This window comes from Tamandua tetradactyla, chromosome 4 (genome assembly GCF_023851605.1).
Source record: "Tamandua tetradactyla isolate mTamTet1 chromosome 4, mTamTet1.pri, whole genome shotgun sequence".
Classification (NCBI taxonomy): domain Eukaryota; kingdom Metazoa; phylum Chordata; class Mammalia; order Pilosa; family Myrmecophagidae; genus Tamandua; species Tamandua tetradactyla.
In genome coordinates this window covers 6,500,231-6,524,375 of record NC_135330.1, presented here as the reverse complement: position 1 = coordinate 6,524,375, position 24,145 = coordinate 6,500,231, and the positions used below count along the sequence as shown (strand labels likewise).

The 24,145-nt window shown below is 54.2% G+C and overlaps 1 protein-coding gene and 1 long non-coding RNA gene across 2 annotated transcripts; one reads left to right on the top strand and one right to left on the bottom strand.

Annotated features, from left to right (window-relative positions):
• Nucleotides 1-7,705: 7,705 nt before the first annotated feature.
• NPR1 (natriuretic peptide receptor 1) lies at nucleotides 7,706-21,632 on the bottom strand. Its single transcript, XM_077156218.1, has 22 exons — nucleotides 20,915-21,632; nucleotides 19,987-20,186; nucleotides 19,454-19,567; nucleotides 18,907-19,042; nucleotides 18,432-18,523; nucleotides 17,629-17,764; nucleotides 17,329-17,413; nucleotides 16,397-16,517; nucleotides 15,944-16,018; nucleotides 15,580-15,657; nucleotides 15,045-15,149; nucleotides 14,722-14,793; nucleotides 14,466-14,622; nucleotides 12,678-12,833; nucleotides 12,224-12,392; nucleotides 11,328-11,474; nucleotides 11,121-11,244; nucleotides 10,935-11,003; nucleotides 10,496-10,670; nucleotides 10,198-10,296; nucleotides 8,485-8,576; nucleotides 7,706-8,325 (listed from the first exon to the last, which is right to left on the bottom strand). Exons 1-22 carry the CDS (start codon nucleotides 21,630-21,632, stop codon nucleotides 8,263-8,265), a joined length of 3,183 nt encoding a protein of 1,060 aa, XP_077012333.1. The 3' UTR covers nucleotides 7,706-8,262.
• LOC143679861 (uncharacterized) lies at nucleotides 10,958-16,167 on the top strand. The gene is made up of 3 exons (XR_013173972.1): nucleotides 10,958-11,377; nucleotides 13,429-14,405; nucleotides 15,156-16,167. It is a non-coding gene; the product is annotated as an uncharacterized LOC143679861 (long non-coding RNA).
• Nucleotides 21,633-24,145: the final 2,513 nt, after the last annotated feature.

Here is a 24,145-nt window from a genome sequence, read left to right as displayed (position 1 = left end):
CTGTGGTGTGAACCCATTGATAACTGGACCTTTGAAGATGCTACTTTTAGTTAAGGTGTACTGAACTGAACCAGGGTAGGTCTTAATCCAGATTATTGGGGACATCTAAGGAGAAGGCCACAAGGAGAAGCAGGAAGTCAGCATACGAGGAGAGGACATGGCCGTGTAACTTGAGGTACAGCTGCGAGCCAAGGAACCCAAGGATGGCAGCAGGCCAGCACCCCACACTCTGACCTCAGGAGGAAGTGATCCTTCTAGCCTCTGAAGATATGACGAAATAAAATCCCCATTGTTTAAGCCAGTCCATAGGATGGCATTTGTTATAGCAGCCAGGCAAACTAAGACATGTGTGTTTGTAAAAATTGCAAAACGGAACTACTTTAATTGTAATTGGCTTAGTCCACTTTTTCCCTCGGATCCTCCTTTGGCAAGCTTCACCTTCTGTTGGATAGCACTGGAGTAGCTGCAGGCGTTTTGGGGATCTGGCTAAGGGGAGGTTTATTGGAGAATACATTTAATTTGAATTCAGTGGGAAAGAGCTATGTAGTTCATGTTCACTTTTATGTAGAATTACTGCCAGCCATCCCCATATAGGAACAACTAGAGGATACTTTATCGCCGATTGTGCTGACTCATCCAGCTTTGCGGCAGGCCCAGGGTCAGAGGTTGTATCACAGTATGGACATATCCTACATGCGGAGTGCTGGAAGCATGCGGTTAGTCAGGGAGAAACAAGGTTTAAAATATACAGAACCAGAAAGTATTCTATGGAAAATTCTTCTGGTCATCGGTTGTACAAAGATTGTGAAGAGGGGATTTGAATTTCATCGATGCCTGTTCAAAACAGAAGCCCTCTTCTCTCAACAATATACTCAGAAGGATGAAAAAAAAGTAGACACTCAGTTATGTAGTATATATAATTATAAGTGCATCTTTTGTTTTTTTCTGTTTTGGTGAAAATCGTGCAAAATATAATTAATTAGAACTCCTATGTTTGTAGGGCATAAATCTGTGGCAGTATTGTAAGTATACTTTATGTATAAAGTTGCATGCTATATGTATCCCACTAATCGTTAAAAAAAAAAGTAAATTTTGTTTAACTTGCTAGAGGAAAGACTAATGTGTCTCTCTATTCCCTGTACAGAAAATGATATTTAAAAATCAATGTTATTTTGACCATGGATGGTGTCAAGGGTAGCACAAAATTGTGAAAGTAATTAATGCCACTGAATAGTATACTTGGAGGTGGTTAAAATGGGAAATGTTATATTGCAGATATGTTACCATAATAAGAATTAAAAAATAATAATTGTCATAAGAAAAGGCAATCAGACAGCGTGCAACAGGAAAAGTAGGAAGCCCAACTCTGCAGTGAAACCACTGCTCCCCCACTCACTACGTGCGCATGACATGCAGGGGTGGATGTCTCCCTGTCGGCGGGGGAGATGACTCCCAGGGATGAGTCTGGCCTTGGTATCATGCGGTCAACAATTCCATCCTGACCAAAAGGGGGACAAGAAATGTAACTAATGAAGTATCAGTGATTGAGAGAGTTCAAATAGAGTCAAGAGGCTACTCTGGAAGTCACTCTTATGTAAGCTTCAATTAGACATTGCTACTTATCATAACTTGGAAAACCCCAACCAAAACCATTCCTGCCAATCCTAAAGAATACCTAGGGCTTTATATAAGATTCTACAAAGGTTCCATGCACTAGGGTAACTTTCCAGAAACCTACAATCTCCAGATGGGTCCCTGGACCAGATAAGTCCTGAAATGCAGATGGCCAGCCTCTCCAGAACATCAGATAGTCCCATCTCTTACCCATATTATCGACAGCCCCTTCCAACATGAAAAAGTTAGAATGGGAGTAGCCCAAATACCCCCAAAAGAGTGGGAGAAAGACCAAAGGTCATGGTGGATTTATACAGAGAAGGTCGGGTTTAACAAATGAGTATGAGTGCTGAATCATTATATTGATATTTCTTTTAGTTTCCAGTACCTCAGAGCAGCTAGAAGTAAAAACCTAAAATTGTGGAATTGTAACCCATACCAAACTCTGAAATGTGTTCTACAACTAATTGTTATGATGTACTTTGAAATTTATTGCTTTTTTGTATATATGTTATCACAAAAAAAAAAAAGAAAAATGAGAGAAGGAGGAGTATAACAGAGAAGATAGGATTTAATAAATGAGTATGACTGCTGAATCATTATATTGATATTTCTTTTGGTTTCCAGTGTCTTGGAGCAGCTAGAAGAAAAAAGGAAAAATCATGGAACTGTAACCCATACCAAACTTTTAAAACTCTTGTATAACTACTTGTTAAAAGTACTAGAAGGGTTAGCCATGATGGCTCAGCAGGCAAGAATGCTTACCTGCCATGCCAGAGGACCCAGGTTCGATTCCCAGTACCTGCTCAGTAGGTAAGACTGCTTATCTGCCATGTCAGAGGACCCAGGTTTGATTCCCAGTGCCTACCCATGTGAAAAAAAAAATGTACTGGGAAATTTACTGCTTTTTTGCATATGTGTTATATTTCACAATAAACAAACTCAAAGATATGCACCTCCTCTTCCCCAGGTCCTATAGGAAAGCTTTAGTAAAACAGGAATTTTTCACATTAAAATTGAAGGGAGGTGGGGTGGGCGGGATGGGCCACGGTGGCTCAGCAGGCAGAGTTCTCACCTGCCATGCGGGAAACCCCGGTTCAATTCCCACTGCCTGCCCCCCCCCCAAAAAAAAAATTGAATAGAGAACAGGGTGAGAGAGACCTGGATTAACAGCAGCAGATGTGTCGGAGGCAGGGCTGCAGCTGTGGCCACAAGTTCCCTAAAGCCAATTTGGTACCGGTCCCGGGCAGGCGCAGTTGCCTGCTCGCTGCACCCCACACCTGGGTGTTTGTGCTGTAGGCGGAGAGGCAAGTTGTCAGAGGAGTGTTCACGAGCTAGGGCCGGCCCACGGGATGGCAAAGCGTTTGGAACCACATTTTGAAGAAACCGCTAAAAATCAAAACACTAGGGATGGTTCAGTTGCTCTTGCTGGAAGAGAGGGTAGCGGTTGAGCACTAGGACCCGTGGGAGAGGTAGGCAGGCAGAGATGTAATGTAAAGGAGGTTTACGGTACCCGCCCAACATCAAACAATTTATAATTCTCATTGGTATGATGTTCACTTTGAGGGCGGAATTTTCAGTAATTTTTAATTTCTTCTCTGGACTGTGCAAATGTGTGTCATTTCTAGACAATAGTAAAGTTGTTAGTCTTCGTTAGATACACCTGATCTCCAAAGTGCCGGTTCAGCCACCACCTCCTCTTTCCTTACTTCCCTTGCTGCGTCTTTCAACTATCAAAAGCAGATTTAGTTCATCCTCAGTTCCACAGTTTGCATAAAAACTCAGCAAGACAAAGTCACTCCATCCAAAAAGATACACCTTCCTTAGAAGGCAGTTGAAGGGGCAAGCCCCCTTTTCTATAAACAAAATTATTCCCTCCAAAGGAAGTCTGATGACTGAAATTGTCTTCACCTTGTATCAGGAAGAATGTTCTAATGACAGCAGTTCAAACAAAGAATGTCTTCGTTTCAAGTCCCAGAAAGGTTTCCCATAGAACATAGAAGATCACAGATATTTTAAGAGGATTTCTGGCCTGGATAGAGAGTTGGACTGCATAGCCTTGATTTTTCCTCCTAAGGCTGATATTTTTAGATATTACTAGGATCTCCCAATCAAGTGCTGCTTTTGACTTCTGACTGTCTCCGGAGTGTAGCTTGTCTATTTAATTACATTTTAGGTTCGCGGACACCAGAAACGCATATCAAGCACTATGCTATGTATAATGTAGACTCTTACTAATGATAGCTTATTACCGTATCTAGTTCTTATTACCTGGCAGTCGCTGTTCTAACAAAGTGACAGGAATTAACTCATGTAGTCCTCAAACAACCCTGTGAGGTGGGCCTTGTTATAATTATTCCTGGCTTACAGAACAGAAAGCTGAGGCAGAGAGAAGCTAAGTAGCTTGCCAGGGTGACATAAATTAGGGGTGCAGAGCTGGGATTTGAATCCAGGCAGGTTGTTTCCAGAGTTGAGCCTCTTTGCCATCATGCTGTGTCTCACTTGATAGAAGTTTCTATTCATGCCTGTTCTGAACACTGAGCGCTACAGGGAAATGAGGCCTAGTTTTTGCCTGCTGGGAGTTGGGTGGTCTTAGACGGGACAAATGGTCACAGGACATTCCAAATCTCAAGCCATATCATCACGCCCACTAAACATCTGGACGCCAGTAAGACAGACACATCAAGCCCAGAAGAGATGCCTCCCTGATGGACAGATGTGCTTGATCATGGAATCTTTGCTTTGGAAAGGTTCATTTCCTGGAGGGCACCCAGCACCCCTCACCCCTGTGCCTTGCGGGCGATGAGGAGCTGAGCCGGAGGCTTTCCCTAGGTGATGCCCTCCCTGCTTCTCTAAACGTTGGGTTCGCGCTGCCGTCGGTGGATTCCGGCCCCTCGTGGCCCCATTCCTGGGAGAAGGGGTCTGGGAGCAGGCGGAGGGGATGGTCGCGTCCTCTTCACCAGCATTTCCCCCTTTGTTTTTGTGACAGCAAATCCGTCAGCATCCCCCGACCCTTCATCTCGGCGGTGAACACCTCGCCTGGAATTTCATCGGACTTCCAACCCCATGAGAGCAGCTCTCCCTGCACGGCATTAGAAATGTTTTATGGCTTATTTATTTATTATATTTTTATAGCTCTTGCAATTTAATTAAAAAACGACCTTCGGGTTGCAGAAGGGGCCTCTGCGGCTAATTAGATTCCACGGATCTGTCCTGAAAGGTATAAATCATTTTTTAAAAATAATGGCTACTGACCATACTGCTATGATAAATAAATTGTCCAAGCCCTTTGACGTAGAGAAGGCGAGGAGGGGGAGACGAGAGAATATTTGTTTTATCAGTTTGATTTGTTGTCAGGCTCCGGCCTTGCGCGGGGCCGCTCGGGCTGGGGCTCTGCACGCTGCCGGCCCGGCCCTCCCGCCGCCGGCCGCCACGCCTTCCCCGCCTGGCCCTCTTCCAGGGCGTCACGTGCACCGATGAGATAACCTGCGCCTTTGTCAACTGCTCGGCACGGTTGAATGCCAATTATGACTGCGGTTATTCTTATCATATTCCAGGGAAATCCAAGTTGCCCCCCACCCTTCCCAAACCCACTCAGCTAGCGGGGCAGCCCAAAATGCTGAGAGGCTCGATGACCCCTCCCACGGGGCGGGGCTTCCTGGCACAAATCTCCCCTGCCTCGGGGAGGGGCCCTACTGCCACCCTCAGACCCCCACCGCTGCCGCCACCCAGTAATGGCTTTCCCGGTTCTTCCTCGCTTCAGAAGCCTTGCTCCGGACAGGAAACCTCCTCAGCTCCAGTGAAAGTTCTAGAGCTGCTGAGATCATCAGTTCCTTGGGCCTCTCCTCACTTCCACCCCCTCGACCCCCCCACCCCCCCAGGGCCTGCCGTGGAGCCAGGCTGCCCCGGAAGGATCTGACCGGCAGTTTCCTAGAATTGTCTTGCTGGAGCTCCTCAGTCTTCCAGCTCCCCACCCCCCCCCTTCCCCACCTCATCTCCTCCAGTCTCCCCTTCCCAAAGCCCGAGTTTCTCTAGAAGCCCCAGCCCCTGCCCCGATCTAAGTTCTAAGGCCCCCACAGCTCTTCATCTTATCCACTCCCCTCTGGGGCTTGCTGCCACCCCTGGAAGGGGGGATTGGGGTGTAGGAGTCAACGTGGCAACCAGGCCCCACCAGGGCGCCCGTCCTTCTGTTAGACTCCCCCAGGGTCCCTAACGTGGTGGGTGAGGAGGACTGGACTGTGGAAGTTCCCTCGCCAAGAAAATCAAGTCCATCTGGGGCCAAGAGGGGTGACTGGAGAGCACAGAGCATCAAGGAGACTCACTGGACAGCAGCAGGGCAACGTATCCTGCTCCCCCAAACCACCCCTTGTGTATAAGGGAGCACTGCCCCGAAGCCAGGCCTCCAAGCGCCCTAGGCCAGATCCCACTGGGTGTGGACTCCAGGAAGAGGCTTGGGGAGGTCGGGGGAGGGGCCCTGTCTGCACTTGATGGATGGTCCTGAAGAAATGTCTGGCACTTTCCTTCCCCATGGGGGAGGTGAAGCTGTAGCCACCTCTCCCCCGCATTCCTGCCTGCCAAGGATGGGGGTGGGGTGGGTGTCTGGAGCAGGGAAAGGAGGGCTCTTAGCCTAGCTGCAAGGCATTTTGCAAGCTGTCACTTAAGTTCCTCCACGCTGGCATGGCGAATGGAAGGGCGGCAGACAATTCCCAAATTTCAACTAAGGTTACAGCTTCCAGTGTTTGGGTCAGAGTCTTGACAAAGGGTAAAAAGGGGACTCTATGTATGTCTGCCCACCCCCAGCCCTTCCTGGCTCCCAGGTTTCCTGGGGCAGGAGATACCAGGACTCTCCACTTACTGCATACTCTTTATATTCCTACTGTGTGCCAGGCATTGGATAATATGGTGGTCCTCAATGGATGGTCCACCCATCTCTGGGAGTCCTCCAGAGCCTTTCTGGGGAACAGTGAGGTAAAAAAATATATATTTTCATAATAATAGTGTGTAATTTGCCTTTTATAAAAAAACTGTGCTACAACTTCCAGATGAGTTCCTGGACCAAATAAGTCCTGAAACCTTAGAGGGTCCAGCCTCTCCAGAACATCAGCTAGTTCCGTATTAGTGACAGCCCCTTCCAACATGAAAAACCTAGAATGGCCATAGCCCAAATACCCCTAAAAAGTGGGACTGAAAGATCAAAGGTGATGGTGGATTTATACAGAGACATAGAGTTTGATAAACGAATTTGATTGCTGTCATTAAATTGATATTTCTTTTAGTCTCCAGTATCTTACAGCAGCTAGAAGTAAAAACCTAAAATTGTGGAATTGTAACCCATGCCACACTCTGAATTCTGTTCTGTAACTAGTTGTTGTGCTGTACTTTGAAATTTATTGCTTTTTTGTATATGTTATTTTTCACAAAAAAGAAGAAATATTTATGCCTTCTAGCCTGCTATATTCTGGAACAACTAGAAGGAAAAATCTGAGAGGATGGTATGGTAGCCCATGACAAACTCTGGGATCTGTCCTGTAACTACTTGTTGAAGAGTGTTTTGAAAACTATTGCTTTTTCCTTTCTTAGCCTTGTATAAATGTTATATTATACAATAAAAAAACAAAACTGTGCTGACATTTGCATCAGTAGTGCAGAAGCCATGGCGGGTGAAGCTGCTGGTGCCTTAGCATTAATCAAGGCAGTCACTGTATTTTTCAATACCCCTCTTTGGCAGTTTGAAAAAAAAAAAGGCTTTTTAGAAAGTCTTTGACAAAGCAGTAAGAACTACTAACATGTACTGGGTTTATTATTGTTTTAAATGAATCAATAAATGAGTATTTGTTTTATTTCTAATATGGCAAATAGAAATAGCTATAACCCACATAAATAAGAGCTCTTTGGGGTGATAAATAGATCCTGAGACCAAACAGTTGCAGCACGGCTGGGGTAATTCAGAGGCTGTTACATGATCTCACAACTGAGGGTGGGCTGCAGCCTGTTGCAGGTACTTCCCTTCCAGCTTGAGAAGCATGTCTGGTTTACAGCAGAGAATGCGGAATATGCCAGCCCTCCGTCCCACAAGAAGAGACACTAACCCTGGAGTCGAGAGTTTAATGGTCCCTGCTCACAGTAAAGGCAAGGCTCACAGGCCCTGCGGCCCCGGGGTGCCAGCCCCTTCTCCCCTGTGCGCCATAACCCATGCAGGGTGATGGGGAACAGGGCGGGGGGATGTTTGTGGCCCGTCTGGACAGGCCTGGATGGGGGGGGTCCCACCCCGCCACCCCAGATGCACTGACAGTGTCTTCCACGGTCTCTGGAAGGTGGTTCTTCCTCCCCGCGAAGGTCACAGTGTGTCCAGGCTGGAGGAGGGGGCACCGGGCAGGGAGCAGGAGCCAGGGATCCTCTCCCCAGCCTAGCCAGAGGCGCGCAGGCCACTGTGCAGGACCGTGGGTTTCGGTCCAGTCCTGGGGGCTCCTGGTTCTTCCCCGCAGCAGCCCTCTTTCAGAGACAGTAACCTGGAGTCTCCATTGGGGACAGCACACCTGAGCTGTGTGAACCATTTTCCCCAATCCTTCAGCAATGGCGGGGCTGCAGGGGGGAGGCTGAGTGGCTGGCACAGGGAGGGCAGGGGAAGAGGCCAGGATGGGAGGCAGGCTAACCGCGGGTGCTGCTCCCCCGCTCCCCCAGGAGCCAGTACGTCCGCACCTTGCCTTTACCCTGAAGAGAAAAAGAAGAGGAGGTTGGGGGGGGGCAGCCCTGGGTCAGGTGCCAGGCCCAGGGTTGAGAGTCTGCTGGCTGTCTGAGAAGAGGCAGGGGAGGGTCACCCGGGAGCCTTTGGGACCCGAGGAGGGTGAGGGCAGAGGCTTCCTTTTCTACCTTCATTTCTACATCTCCCCGAAGCTCCAGCTCGAAACCACCAAACTCCTCCAAGACAGCCTTGGTCTCGGAAGACAAGTGGATCTTCAGGGCTAGGGAAGATAAGGGAGAAGAGAAGAGGGTGAGGGATGCCAGAGAAGAGGAGTAGCAGGAGAAAGAGGGCAGAAGAGACCAGGGACTGGGGGTGGGGGATGGACAGATGCTCTCCTCCTTCCTTGTGGCTCAGGAAACCTCCTACTTCAGAGTTTGACTCAAGTCCCACTCCCTCTCTGTGGGGCCCAGCTCTGTCAACCTCTCTCTTAGAACTCTAGAGATGCGTTACCCAAAATGGTAGCCACTTGTTGCATGTGGCTATTTAAATTAGAATTAATTAAAACTAAACACAGTTGAAAATTCATTTTCTCAGTTGCACTAGCCACTTCAAGTGCTCAATAGCCACCTGTGACAGGTGGCTCCACATGGGAAGGCACAGCCAGTACAACGCTACGAGAGGTCACCAGGTTCTGGACAAACAGTACAGCATAGCGGTTAGGAGTTCAGACTTTGGATCCTGCTCTACAGTGACCCCAACTCTGACACTGGCTTGCTCTACCCACCCACCCCCGCCCCCCGGGGGAAGTACTGTAAACTCTCCGTGCCTCATTTTCCTGATCTGTAAAATGCTAGTATAGACAGTACCTTGTGGTGAGAATTAGACTCAGCATTCATAAAGCACTTGCATACGCATTAAGCAGTTGCATAAGCAACTGTTGTCACTGTTATTTAACCCAGCATGCTTATTTTATGGCTAACAGAACTCAGACCTAGGGGAGGAGATGTGCCTGACCCAGGCCTCCTGATTCTGGGGCAGGCATTTCCCACACCCTTTCTCTGACCTCCCTCTGAACTCACTTCCCTACCACTCCTGGGGTCTGTACTGCAGCTACCTTGCTTTGTTGCCGTCGTGAGAATCTGCTCCTTGAGGATCAGCCCTAGTGAGCCCCATGGCCCCAAACGCAGTGTCCAGGGAATATTTGTTGAACCAGAACCCCTCTGGGTTCCCAGGAGTGGCTCCCAAGTAGACCTTCTCCCACTGTGAGGCTTGCAGGGGGTCTGCATGGACTCCCAAGAAGCTGTGAGACTGGATCATCTTAGAGTCTGGCACTTAGTAGTTGCTCAATTAATGTTACTGAACTGAAATGTGTTGCATAGAGCAGGAGGATAGAAGAAAGAAAGGAGAAGAAACAAAGGGATGGGATGGGAGCAAGCCCGTCTTAGGCACCTACTGTGTGCCAGGGGTTGTGCTGGGCTCTTTGCAACCCTGAGATTGACATCACTTTACAGATAAACAGCTAAGGCTCAGAAAGGTTCAGTAACAATTATTTATGTACTGGGCATTTTATATGGCTCTCTCACATAATCCCTAGGAGACAGACATTTGAATTTTTATTTGACAGCTGAGGAGAACCTGGACTCAGAGAGGTGCAGCAAGGTGACACAGCTAACTAGTACTGGTGGGTCTGAGATTCATGGCAGTAGACAGGCTCCGAAGCCCTCCACCACACCAGTGGGGGAGCAGAGGGACCCTGCCGGTGGGACTCCTGCCAGGAGCTACTGAACACGGGCTGGGAAATACCTATCAATCATGCGGCAAGAGGGGGAAGCAGGGACCTGAGTCTGCCCCGAGGGTGGCGTCTCCCCTGACTCTCCCACCCTTCCCGTGGGGGACCATACCTTCCCCATTAGACTCCATTCGGGACGCAGTGTTGACGGTGTCCCCGAAGAGACAGTAACGGGGCATCTTCAGCCCCACCACGCCAGCACACACCGGCCCTGGGAGGATCGAGGGGAGCGAGGGCCTCAGCCAGGGCGGGGCTGGAGCGCTCGGGGGAGGCCGGCGCTGGGTGGGACCGCGGCCCTGTGCGCGCAGCGCGTGCTGTGGGGGCAATGAGGGACCGCGCGCCGGGACAGCGCTGCCCGCCGCAACGCCAGCGTTAGGGACGCGCCGTCCAGGTGCCGCAGGCGGCCTCACCTGTGTGGATCCCGATGCGCAGGCGCAGCTGCTCCTGGGGCCGGTGGCGGATGCGGAAGGAGCGCACCGCGTCCAGCAGCGCCAGCGCCATGCGGGCCACCTCGCGGGCGTGCAGCCGCCCGTTCCGCACCGGGAGCCCCGACACCACCATGTACGCGTCGCCGATTGTCTCCACCTGCGGGGACCAAAGGGTGCCGGACGTGGAGGCGGGCACTTTCTCTCCTCTGGGCGGAGGCCATTCTGTGCCCCCATCCTCCGGCCGCTGCTTTGCTCAGCCCCAGCCTCACGCTGGTTCTCTGCCCGTTGTTGTCACTATCTCTGCCCGTGCCCCTTGTCCTCCACTTTTAAGACTTCATGTCATTCTGCCTGCCCCTCACCTCTTTCTGACCCTGTCCATGTCTGTCTGTCTGTCCCTTCCCATACCTACTCCCATCCTCACCTTGTACACGTCAAAGTTGTCTATGACATCATCAAAGCAAGTATACAGGTCGTTGAGCAAGGTCACCACCTGGAAGGGAAGCCAAGGGGGTGGGGAGTAAGGGAGCCTGGGGCCCCATGGACCCAGAAGGTGGGACTGAGGGCTGGACATGCTAAGCCTGGTCAGACACGCTGGTCAGCCGTTCACCTGCATGGGCGTGCTCTCCGCCGACAGGGCTGTGAAGCCCACGATGTCACTAAAGTAGATGGTGACGCTGTCAAAGGCCTCGGCCTGGACGGTCTCCCCACGCTTCAACTGTTCAGCCACCGAGCTGCAGGGTCGGGGACAGATGCCGGGAGGATGAGACGGGGCCGGGACAGGCGCGGCGGGGGCTCCCCAGGCCCGGGCACTCACTGAGGCAGAATCTGGTAGAGCAGGGCCTCCGCCTTGCGCTTCTCCTCCAGGTATGCCTGGGTCCGCTCCTCCACCAGCCCCTCCAGGTTGTTGGCGTACTGCTCCATGCGGGACAGCAGGTTGTCCAGGATGTTGCTGCTGTTCTCCCTGAGGGGCAGGGGTGGCCGCAGGGGTGTCAGGAGAGCAGTGGAGGGGCCCTACCTGCAGTGCCCACCCACAGGCATCACCCTGGCCAGGCTTAATGTCAGCCTCCTGCCAGGACGGGTCAGGGTTGAGTGGAGCTCAGCAGGCTCGGGGTGGCAGCGGAAAAGGGTGGGAGGAAAGTTCAATTAATCTGAGACCCCAGGGTTGAGAATCTAGCTTCCGGCATATCAGATATTTTGGTCACTTATGTGGAACACAAGTGAGTTAGGAGGAGATAGCGAACAAGGATCAGTTGAGAACAGAGAGATGGGCACGCAGGCTGCAGAAGGGCGAGTTTGGAGGAACTGGGCCCGGTGGGGTACACTGCGGCCTGGGGAGATCAAAGGACAAGCGCGGGAGCTCCTGTAGAGGACAGAGAGGTTGTAGGGGAAGACTGGGGGGCCCGGGGTAGGTGGCCCATTTACTCTTTGCACAGCTAAAAACACTCGGGGCCAGTGGAGGTGAGGCGGGGGGCAGGAAGGATGTGGGGTGATGATGTTGGTAGAGGAGAGGGGTGTGAAAAGTGGGGACTGTGTGGACAGCTGAGTCATTCCACACTGGCAAAGAGACTGTGAGGCAGTGGAAGGCTGAACTAGGCTACTTAGGGGGGAGCTGTGGGTGGGCTCCCTCTGCCACTGCCAGGATCAGACTGAAGCGTGGGGTGTCTGGTGTCAGCGTCAGGGGAGACTGGGTCCACCATTAACACCAGTGACCTGTTGAACTTTCGCAGCATCAGGCGGATCTGCTGGAAGGGCGGCCGCTCCTGTGGGTCCTCGGCCCAGCAGCGCTGCATCAGCTGCCCGAGCTCCTCCAAGTGGTTCTGCAGGGCCAGGGAGGGCCGGAAGGGGGGCTGCTCACCCCGGGTCACACGCTCGACGATCTCTATATCGGGGGTGGGGAGGGGCTGAGGGGTAGAGTCAACCGAGGGCCTAGTGAGAGATGGGGTGCCACCCGCTGGGGCCAGGTGGGGAAGTCCAGGACAAAGGCATGGGGCAGGGAGGAGCTGGGCTGGTGATTCATCAGGGTCACTGGCAGCAGTGGAGCAAAGGATGGCAGCTGCACCCCACTCCAGAGGGAAGGTCTGGTGATGCTGCTGGGGGTTCTTTTCCCTGGGGTTGGGGTTAGTTGAGACCATGTGGGCGTAGAGAGAAAGCACTGTCCTCTCACCTTTGGGACTGAGGTCAAAGCCTTCCACGTGGAAGACCCCACTCCTCAGGGCAATCTCCTGCAGGATGATCCCAAAGCTGTACACGTCACCAGCCTGGGAGCCCCGGGACGGGGGTGAAGCCATCCGCAGGAGCTCAGGGGCTGTCCACAGCTTTTCTGGAGACCAGAAGTCATGAGTCACACTTGGGTGGTCCCACGCCCCCCACTCTTGGGCCTGGCGAGGGCAGTATTCCCGGTGTATATCCCTAGTCTTGGTTTTTGAAGGAGCACAGTAACCCTTGTGCACAAACTGGGGAGCATGTATGTCTGGTCCCATCTGTCTGGTGTGGGCTGAGGGAAATGCCATCCTAGAACTTGCCTTGCATGTAGAAGGCAGCACACAGAGCTCTCCTAGCCAATGCTGTGGGAAAGCAATCAAGCTGTGCTGCCTTGGGCAAGGGATTGCCAGTTGTAGTACCATACGGTGCAGAGCCTGGGACGACAAGGAAACTATTTCCTAGGGAAGAGGGTGCATCCTTGCCCTTGTAAACACTAAGACCAAGGTGCATGCCCAAGACAAGATGCATACACATAAAGGACCAGGGAGCCCTCGCACTCTGGCACAAAATTATTCTCTAAACTCTCTGTATGGATAAGCTCCGAGGGGGAGCACTGGCACAGGTCAATCTGCAAAGACTGAGAAAAATGTTTCTTTTTTCCCTTCTTTTCTATTATTCTCCTTCTTATTTTATTTTATTTTATTTTTTGTTAGCTCCTGGCATTCAAGGAAAGCTCTGTCATAACATAGATGGATACAAGCTTAAGGAACAGATGCTTCAGATTCTAAATTCCAGCAATAACACATCAACAAAATATAGAAAGAAACAGGAAGTAATGGCTCAGGCAAAGAAGAAAACTAAAGCATTAGAAACCATCAGTGGGGAGGAACAGACTTGGGGAATACAAGACAGATATTAAAAAAAAAAAGATAGTCCTAAGTATGCTGAAAAGTAAAGGAATACATGGCCAAAGAACTAAAGGGACTCAGGAAAATGACAGATGAACACAAAGAGAGTGTCAATAGAGAGACGAAAATTACTAAAAGGAACCAGAGATGAAGACCACAGTGACAAAAATTAGAAATTCTCTAGAGGGGTTGACAGCAGATTGGAGCTGGCAGAAGAAAGAGACAGAGAACTTGAAGATAAGACAACTGAAGTCATCCAGCCTGAAGAGCAGAAAGAGGAAAGAATGAAGAAAAACAAATGGAGCCTAAGGAGCCCGTGGGACACATCGGGTGAACCAACATATATCCTGTGGGAGTCCCAGAAGGAGAAGAAAGAGAGAAAGGGGCAGAGAGAATATTCAAAGAAATAATGGCTGAAAACTTCCCAAATTTAATGAAAGACATGAACATACACATCCAAGATGCTCAACGACCTGCAGTGTAAACTCAAAGAGACCTGCACTGTGTCGTGTTATAATTAAATTGTTGGATGCCAAAGATAAAGAGAGAATTCTGAAAGCCACTAAGAGAGAAGTAACATGTCACATGCAAGGGAGACTCAAAGTGAAAAAAAAAAGCCACAAGTTGAGGAGGGAACAAGGCCTAGAGTTTGTGGCTGAGATTGAGCTGGAGATACCACAGCTATTGTGAGAGCTAAGAAGAGGCCTTAGAGACCACTTAGTCTGACCTCCCTCTTTCTGCAGATGAAGGAATGAGTGAAATGAGGGCCCACGCTAGCCGAGGTCAGGCATTTCCCATTGGGCGGTGCAAGGGCTGGCATTAAGGGCAGAGTCAGGGCTTACTGGCATAGAGGGTGTGTCCTTGCTCGGGCTCCAGCTCCCTGAAGCTCTCCAGCCCATAGTCGGTGATCTTGAGCACAAAGCGTCCATCTACCACACAGTTGGATGACTTGAGATTCCCGTGGGAGCAAATGGCCCCGTTGTGCAGGAACAGCATACCCTAGGAAATTCAGGGAGCCATGAGTGGGCCCTTTGGCCACGGCCAGAGGAGACGCCTCCTCTGCCCCCCTCCCCCCCAGCCCACCACTCTCGGACCCACCTTGACGATGTCGTTGGTGAGGGAGTACCGGAACATCCAGTCCAGGGTGATGCTCTCATTCTCCAGAATGTCCTGCTGGGGCAGTAAGAGTCACGCCTCTGCCCGCCGGCTCCCCAGGGCTGGGAGGAGGGACAGAGGTCCTACTGACCTCAGCTGGCAGAACAGGACAAAGCTTCGGGTTCACGCTGGCGCCGCTGCCCTCCCCTGACTCCCATTTCACTCACGGGGCAAATAAAGGTCAGGAAGAGGGAGAGACTTGCCTGGGGTCATGCGGCCAGCCAGGGACACAGCCCAGGTTTCCTGGCCTCCCCTTGCCCCCTCACCTGTAGGCTCCCACGGGGACAGTACTCTGTGAGGATGCAGATGTTGGGGGGGTCGGTGCAGGCACCCACAAACCTGGTCAAGTGTTCATTCTGCACATCTCGCATCTGCAGGTGGGAACCAGCATCAGGAACCTGACAGGGGCTCGCCCTGCTTCTCACGGACCCTCAGGGACCCCTCTTCTTAACTCCCTCTTCACTTTCTGCAGACATCTCCACCACCCTCCCTGGTGGTCTTTAGCCCACCCTCCCTCAGAATTTACTCCCTATTCCTATTGCCTCCTAAGCCTTCCACCATCCAGGGGCATTGAGCATGGCCCTGCAAGGATGCTCCTTCAGGGTCACTCCACAATCCCTTCTCCCACCTTATGAAGCCCCCACTCCCACCTACATCACGCAAAGGCCCCCACCAGGGCTGCCGTCCCTCCGCCTCCTAGGATACTCTGAGGCCCTCCCATAGGCAGTCCTGTTGGCCAATTTCCCTTGTGTCCCATGGGACGCCCCTCCCCCGGGTCACTGCCTCCCTCCCCCACATTACATGCTTTAGCTCAAACAGGACTTTTCGCGTCAGCTCAATGCGTTTACGGTTCACACGTTTCACAGCCACGAGGTTGCCCTGGGTAAGGAATGGACACTCGCTGTGACCCTGCGCCCTGGGGACTCCACCTGCCCCTGCCAGCCCACTCTTGCCCCTGAGACCCTCCACCACTCCCAAGATGACACCTCCGGGGTCCCCCAGCTGCTCTCCAACAGCCCACCTCTACTCCCAGGGCCCACGATTCCTCCCTGCCAGCCCACCCCAGCCCCTAGACTCCTGGATTGCTACCTGATGGCATACTTCTGCCCCCAGGGCCGTCCTCCAGCCCATCCCCCCCAGAGTACGCCCACTGTCCCAGACCCACCTTATAATATGCTGTCTTGGCAAAGACTTGGAACTGACCCTCTGTGGTTAGCAGCGAGCCGTAATTGGAGCCTCTCTGAAGGAATGGACACCAGGAGGGATGGTCAGCACCGTGGGCTCAACTCTCCATCCTGGTTACTTGAGCTCTGGTCTTTCTTATCCCTGCCCCATCTTTGTGTTATCTCCTTTGTGCTGTACAGCACGAAGTCCTCTCCCCATTTATTTGTTTTTTAATCATGTGTGTTTTCATATTATTATCTCCTTTGATCTTTGACAGAGCCGGCTGAGGGAGGCTCTGCAGATGCAATTGTCATCCTAGAGCCTCAGAGAGGGAATGTGGCTCACCCAAGGTCACACAGCAAGCCAGAACCCTGCTCTCTCCCCCACCTGGCATGCACTGCCCCCTGTACCTAGCGCACCCCCCAGGCTCCTCCCCCTGCGCCACTGGTCCTACCCCACTCAGGGTCAGCCTGCTGCCTGCACTCCGGAGGTGCCGCTCGAGGCTGCTGGGTTCCAAATCCTCCCAGCGCACCCGCCACAGCTCTGAGGCCAGCTCCTTCTCCAGCTGCAGCTTCCTGGGGACATGAAGCCGGCATGTGACCCATGTCTGAACTTCTGGCCCTAAGTGAGGGTGTTCAGCAGCCTGGGGCCCCATTGCCTGTGCGATTATATCCTCTGGGACGAGAGTCAGGACACTTGAGTGAAATCCTGCCTCACTTGTGACCTTGGGGTAGTCGCTTCATTTCTCTGGATCTCAATGTCCTCATTTGGAAATTTGGGACCTCAATATCTACTTCAAAGCCTCGTTATAAGAATGAAAAGGAATATTCAGGGTGGAGGTGCCTGGCACAGAGCAGATGCTCAGCCAGCATTGGTCCCTTTGCCTCCCTCCTTGCTTCACTATATAGTTAACTGCTCCTGAACTTTCATTTTACGCTTCCCAGTGGAAAGCAGGAATTAGGGCTCATTCATTCATTGCTCTCTCCTCGGCTCAGCGCCTGGGACACAGCAGGGCTCATCGTCCTGCTCATCTGATACACTCCCAATCCCAAAGGGTTTGAACCATTGCTTCCCAGCTGACCTGCAGGAGGAAGAAGGGAGAGGAAAGCAGCCCACGGACCAGAATCCATACCCCCTGCCGTGCTGCGTACACCCTGCTTCCTCAAGGCCCTTAGACAGTCCCTGGCCACTCCTGTCCCTTTCCACTCTCTCCTCCCACCCCATTCCCTCCTCCTTCTCTCTTCCCTGTGTCCTAAGGCTTTTTAGTGTCTTTCCTCTTCCATTTCCCTAGGTCCCCTTTTCCCTTCCCTCCCAGTCCCTGCCACCTTCTCTGCTGTGGGCTGTCCAGTCTACCCACCTCCCTCAGCGCCCCATCCCATGGCTCACCTGTATATGAAGAAAGAGACAATCAGAATGCTGAGCAGGGAGAGGCTGCCCACCAACGCCAGCACCTCCAGGGTGGAAAAGTGATCTGCAGGGGAGAGCCCGAGTGGCAGCAAGAGAGATTTTGGTTAGACAGCAGGAAGATTTTGGTTAGACACCCCAGTCAGTGAACTGGGGTGATGGCTGAGGGGAAGAAAAAGGAGGGGTGGGGTGTCTCTCTCCGGAAGACCCTCAGTGAGGGAGAGCCTACAGGGAGAGGATGCAGTGTCCCTGAATGGAGGCCAGGAGGTCAGGGCCAGTCACCTTGGTTGCAGGCAGGGTTCTCATTGTCAAAGCCACATTTGGGGATGTCAGGAGGAGGGTGTCCCAGTGGCCAGTTCAGGGTGCCCCCTGGCACGGCCACCAGCTCCTGGGAAGTCCCATTGTAGTTGAGCACAGCCTATGGGAGAGCGGGAGTGTGGGCGACCGGGGCCTGGGGTGGGGCCTCGGGTCCAGTCGGGGGTCTTGTCTCCCTCCACCCCCCAAATCTGCTTCAAGGGCCTATTTCTGGGCTAACGATCCACTAAGGCCCTGCTGCAGCTGGACTGAGAGCGGCCTCATCCCCTGGCCCCATCAAAGCATAAAAGGTGGAAACCTACTCAAGGGCCTTATAACAAAGGCAGAACCCAGAGCCCCATTCCTGTATTAATAGTCTTGGGCTGAAGCCCTTAGAAAACAGAAAAGGCAGTTTCTCCTCAGTTCACATTCCCAGGCCAACCCGAGTCCCCAGAGCCCAGGAACCTTCCCAGGGTGACCTGACCCTGTCTTTGGCCTCAACCCCGTTCCGCCCTGATGGCACCTGCAGAGCTGACTGATCTGCTTTCATCTGGGCCCTGAGTCCTGCCGACCCTATAAGATGGGGAGCTCCCTGGAGGCAGGGTGTCCCCAAGGAGGGGGCCCATGAGCACCTGTCCTGGTTGCCCCCCAGGCAGGAGCTCGGTGTCTTTTATCCGGACCCTCCATAAGTGGCTACAGAGTAACCAGGGGCCCTGGCAGGGCTGCGAGAGGAGGGAAAAGGACGAGATGTCATTCCATGTTGGCACAGTCTTCTGGGGACCCAAACTCACCCTGAAGATGCCAGTGTCAGGGTCCATATCCCAGAGGGAGAAGTCAGTCTCCCGGTCCCCGTTGCTGTCAATTTTCAGGTACCCTGTCACACCTAGAGGCACAAGGGAAGGTGGCTGTGTTTTAAGAGAGTAGAAGTTCAGGGTGCCCCGGCCCGTCCCCATCTCTCCATCTGGTGACTGTCTCAGTCATGCCCTCTAAACGTGTACACGTGGTGAATGATGATAAAAGGGTCAGACATTTCAGCAGCAAGAACGACTGGGGTTGACTGCTTGTGGGAAGGCTTCGTGGTGGAACTAGGGGAGACAAGAGAAGGAGAACCTGAGGGAAGCTGTGGAAGTTCCTTACGGAAAGGGGCAGAAGACAAGTGTGTGGGTGACAGTGCGGCAGGGCTAGAGACCTCTTACGGCCTCCTGCTGGGGTACCTGTGACTCGTCCCTGTCCCCAGCCCATTTCCAGATGCCTCCAGGCTCTGACCTTGGAAGCTGCGGTTCCACATCCGCTGAGTGATGCCCTCCCCATCAGAAATGGTCCCCCCATGAGCCAGCGTCTCCGTCACTGCCTGGACATAGAGCAGGAGCCCGTCGTGGAAGGACGCTGGGATGGTGTTCACCTGTGGGGCAGGCAGAGCTGGGCTGGGTGGAGGTGGAAGGGGCCCAGAGCAGGACGTCATGGGGAAGGGACTGGGAGGGCTGTAGGCTTGAAAGAAGACAGCAGGAAACTACACCCTCACATGACAGAGCTGTTAGACCTAGAAGATGCTTTTACATTTACACCACTACTTCCGAGTCCTGCTAGCCAGGCAGCACGGTGTCATACTCATTTTACCAATGAGGACCTGAGTTTCAAGAAGTTGAAAACATCCCTCCACCATCAGCAGGGATACAGGAGCAATGGGAAGAGAGGGAAGAAGAGACCTGAGCCGGCTGGGATGGGAGAGAGGGCAGGGTGGAGACTGGCAGAGGGTGTGGAGTGGGAGCTAAGGTCTGCGTCAGGCAGACCCCCGGGCAGGGGACCCTCCTACCAGGCCGTCTTCCATGGTGAAGTTGAACTGCTCACGAGCCAGGTGCTTTAGCTGCTTCAGGAATTCCAAGTACTCAGGATTATCTGGCTCTTTGTATGTAATGATTTTGGCAGCCTGAGGAAGGGGTCAGTGGAGAGGGGGGAGCTGGCAGCTGACTCCAGACCTCTTAGGACCTTGGGGCCCGGCTACCTGGACGCCCACCTCCCGGAGCCGCTCTGCTTAGTTCAAGGTCAGACTGCACCTGTGTCTTGCATCAGCGAGGTGGTGCCTGCTCCCGGGCAGGCGCCCCAGGGGAGGCTTCTCCAAGTTCTGTCCAGATTGCAGGACTTTGACACCCTCCTGCCTCCGATGTTTTTTGCCCCCAGGCTCTCAACCATCCCCGTTCAGGCCCTCTGCATCTTTCTCCCTACCCTTTGCCCTCCATCACCTAACTCCCTATGAGTATCAAGAGTTGCTTTCTTTGAGTCCTTTCAGACACTCTGCCCCAGATATGCTGTGCTGTCAGCTCAGAGTCCCGCGGCCTGGGCGCTCACCTGGAAGGCCTGGTGGGCGCTGACATCCTGCCCGTCTCCCCTCTGCCAGGGTCTGTGCCGCGTGGGGCCGTGTGCCCCTTGCAGGCTTTGTCCAAAGAGGTCCAGGTGGAAGAAAACATACTCCTCCCCGCTCAGGCCGGCTTCTAGGGCCAGGAGCATCAGGGTTCTGAAGACATCTGGGGAGCTGCAGATGTAGATAACTGGGGGGGAGGTGGGGGGAGAGGTCAGAGAAAGAGAAGTCCAGGGTCCCAGGCAGAGGGTGGCATGGGGGTGGGATGCTGGGGCCCCCGGGGGGCAGGGGGAGCAGGAGCTCAGAGATGGAGGTGGGTGGGTATGAGGCTGTGGAGCCTTGTATGGCAGTAAGTAGCAGCCCCTCATGCGGCAGGAGGTAGACGAAGAAGAAGGGAGGAGGTGGTGGAAGGAGGGAAGGGGGGAAGGAAGAGTGTGAGGGAGAGGAGGTAACAGTGGAGGTGAAGGGGGGGAAGGGGGGGCCAGGAGGGGTGGGAGAGGGAAAGGAGGAGCCAGTTGGAGAGCAGACCCCCGGGGAGAGGAGACGGTGTGGGGGAGCAAAGGAAGGAGAGGCTGGAGGAAGGGAGAAGGCTGTTGGGAAGAGAAGAAAGGGGGACGGGAGCTAAGCTGGGGGCCTATTAAGTGTTAGGATCGCCTGGGCATTTTCTCCCTCCTGCTAGCTCCAGAGGAGCCCGTGGGACCGAGGTGGGGCGAGGAGAGGAGAGGAACGTGGAGAGAGGGGAGACAGAAAGAGGCAGAACTAGGAACTCGGGGGCAGAAAGGGCAGAGGGGGCCGGGGCTGGACAGGGCGCCCGAAGAGAGGGCCTAGCCGAGAGGAGGAGAGCGGGAAAAGTGGCGGGAGCGTCTGGCAGTCAGCGAGCAGGCCCGAGGCCCAGCGACGGCCGCGCGCGCCCCTCACCTCGGCCCTTGCGCCGGACGCTCCGCAGCAGCGCGGCGTAGTGGTCGCGGCCGCCCTCGGCGAACTCCAGGTGGTCCACGGTGACGTTGAGACGCTCACGGACGCGCACGTAGAGCCCCTCCACCACGAAGAAGCAGGGCTGGTCGTCGCCGGGCCGGTAGGCGTAGAGCACGAGCGCCTGGCGCTCCCAGCCCAGCCGTCGGTGCAGCGCGGCCACGAAGTCGCCCAGCTTGGCGTGGCTGGGCCCGGCGCGCGTGGTCAGCGCGTACTCGTCCTTGGCCCCGAAGCCGAGCGCCGCGGCGCCGGCCGTCAGCAGCGGGACCCGCCAGTGCGCCGTGAAGCGGCCCACCGGGGCGGCGGCGTACACGCAGCCGGGGCCCAGGAACGCCGCGGGGCTGTGCTCCCACTTGAGGTCCACGGCGGCCAGCGGCGCGGCCGTGTCCGAGCACTCGCCCAGCGCGTTCTCGCTGCTGCCCAGCACCGTGCGGACCGTCCAGCCCGGCAGCAGGTCGGGTCGCGCCTTCACCCGCCCCAGGGCCAGCGCCACCGCGGGCCCCACGCGGGCCCACGACCACGGGTACGAGGTGTTGGCCAGCGGCAGCACCACGGCCACCGTCAGGTTGCCCGCGTGGCTGCCCCGGAGCAGCGGCAGCAGCAAAGGCGGCAGGAGCAAGAGCAGGCGCGGGCGGGCGACCAGCGGGTGCCGGGGGTCCGGCATGGCTCAGCGGGCGCGGTGGCTGCCGAGCGCCCGCACCATGGCCTCGTCGGTCCCCACCCGCTCAGCGGCGGGGCCGCGGCATCGGGAGCGCCGGCGGCGCTCACCCGGGGCCCCGCTGCGACGGCGGGGTCTGGCGGCCGGAGGGCGCGCGGCGGGCGGCTGTACCGGGGCGGGCGTTAGAGGGGCGCGCGAGGGGCGCCGCGGAGCAGGTGGGACCGAGAATAGGAGCGCCGGGGCCGAGAGGATCTGAGGGTGAGCGAGTGTGTGAGTGTGTGAGTGTGTGTGTGTGTGTGTGTGCGCGCGTGTGATAGAAAGAGGAAGGGCGCGGGGGAGAAGGATGGGAGAGGGCGCGCGGGAGGAATGGGAAGGAGTGTGGGTGTTTGTGCGTGTGTGAGCGCCTGCCCCGGGGAGGGTGCCAGAAGGGGCGTCCGGCCGGCCCTAGTCTCCGGCGGCCGGGGGGGTGGGGTGGGGCTGGGTGGGGGGTAAGGACCTGCGCCAACACCGAACCCTCCCTCCCCGCGGCTTCCCCTCCCCGCCTGTGTGACAGAAGAGCCAATCCTGGATCCTTAACTCCTTCCTCACCACGCCGAAGTCTCCAGTGCACTGGGGTCCCCCAGCCCGCGGCGCCCCCACCCCCACCCCAGACCCTCTTCCTGCTTCTCCGCAGCCTCAAGTTTCCTGCTTGAAGAAGGCGCGCCCGCAGGAGGGGCTCGCTGGAGAGGCGGGGAAGGGGGGCTGGGTGTTCGAGCAGCCGAGGGCCGCCGGCGCCCCCCTCCCGTGGCCGCGTCCCTCCGCTCCTACCTGACTCAGTCTGGGTAAGAGGGAAGGACCTGCGGGTTTGGGATCCCGGCAGGAAGAGGTGTGAGGGTGTGGATCCGTGTGTCCGGGACGCGCGGGAGGGTGACACGTTTTTGCAGAAGGCGTTCCAGTGGAAGGCGAACCCAGAGTCCCGGTTACCCGGGCCGTCCACGATTCCCCTCCCGGGTCCTCCCCAAGGTCTTTCGAAGGGAGCAGATTAGCCGAGGCAGAAAGACCAAGGGGGAGGGCGGAGTTAACAGCTCAGTTCCCGAAGGGTTATTTAGGAAGGTGGTTCTCGGCGTGCGGAGCGAGTGTGCGGAGCTGGTGTGCGGCCTCGGGGCGGCTCCCGGAATGTGGGTGGGTTTGTTTCGTGTTGGGGAGAACTGCTAAGAAGGGGCAGCTGGTGGTGGCGGGAGATGGCGTTGGGAATGACCAGTGGGAGGCAGAAATTAGGAAGAGGGCTTGGGCCTTAGACGGCGGGGCGCTGTGTGTCCGCGGTGGGGCGAGCCTGCCCTCTACTGGTTAGCGGGAGTCCTGCCGGTTGGTGCCGCCCGGGTCGCCAACCCAGCGCCTCGGCTGTACCTAAGATTAGCAAACCTCCTCCCTTGAGCGGACCTTTCCAGAGGACCTACTGTGCGACAAGCACCCGGCCAGGTGCTGAGGGCGTTAGTGAGAATAGGAATATAAATGTGTGCCTTTGAGGAGCTCTGTTAGGGACAAACAGCGATAATGCAATTTGGATAAGCACTACAACACAAAAGTGAACAAATTGCCAAGGGGCTCAGATGAGGGCTATTAATTCTGTCTGGGTTGTGGTCAGGAAAATCCACAAACTGAAATAATTCAACAAGGATAGAGGTTGAGAAAGTTATTCTGTGCAGAAACATTAGAATGGTGAAGTATCTTTTCTATACATGGAATTTTAGGAGAATTTTGAAAATTATCATGGTCTAGAGCAGATGTTACAAATGGTGGCAAATTCAGACTTCAGGTAGGTTCAACAGACGCTGTTGGAGAGCAGTTAAGTCGTACTGCTGGGGCCAGGGGTTATTGGCTGCAGGATACACAGCGCAGTGCCTGGGGCTGTGCACAGACTGTTTCCTGGGAGAGAGGCCCTGTCTGGAACTGTGTAAATGGGGAATGCCCAGGGCCTCAGCGCCTGCACAGAAAGGATCAGGGAGGCCCCTAGGTTTTAGCCTGAAGAGATTCTCCAAACTCCTTGTATGGATTAGTCCCAAATGGCAGCACTCCCACAGACCAATGTGCAAAGATTGGGAAAGGTGTTTTCTTTTTTTTCCTCCTCCTCCTCCTTCCTTTTCTTAGCTACTGGCATCCAAAGAAAGCTCTGCTGTAACAGTGGCCGGACACAAGCTTAAGGAATAGATATTCCAGAGTCTAAATTCCAGAGATCACACCCTAAATTATCAAAATGTCTGGGTTTCAACAACCGATTACAAAACATACAGAGAAACAGGAAGTGTTTTTCAGGCAAAGGAGAAGATTAAAACATTAGAAGCCATCAGTGAAGAGGAATAGACCTGGCACATTCCAGACAAAGACTAAAAGGAAAAAAAAGGTCCTAAATATGCTCAAAGAGCTAAAGGAAAACACAGGCAAAGAATGAAAGGAAATCAGGAAAATGATAGATGAACCAAACAGAGCTGAAGGCCACAGTAGTAGAAACTTAAAATTCCCTAGAATGTCCAACAGCAGAT

What these genes read in the sequence shown, in the direction of transcription:
- NPR1 (XM_077156218.1), bottom strand. Translation starts at nt 21,632, where the DNA reads ATGCCGGACCCCCGGCACCCGCTGGTCGCCCGCCCGCGCCTGCTCTTG. An exon ending in CGTCCGGCGCAAGGGCCGAG is followed by an intron (nt 20,187 to 20,914) that starts GTGAGGGGCGCG and finishes CCTCCCCCCCAG; the next exon opens with TTATCTACATCTGCAGCTCC. An exon ending in GTGGAACCGCAGCTTCCAAG is followed by an intron (nt 18,524 to 18,906) that starts GTCAGAGCCTGG and finishes TTGTGCCTCTAG; the next exon opens with GTGTGACAGGGTACCTGAAA.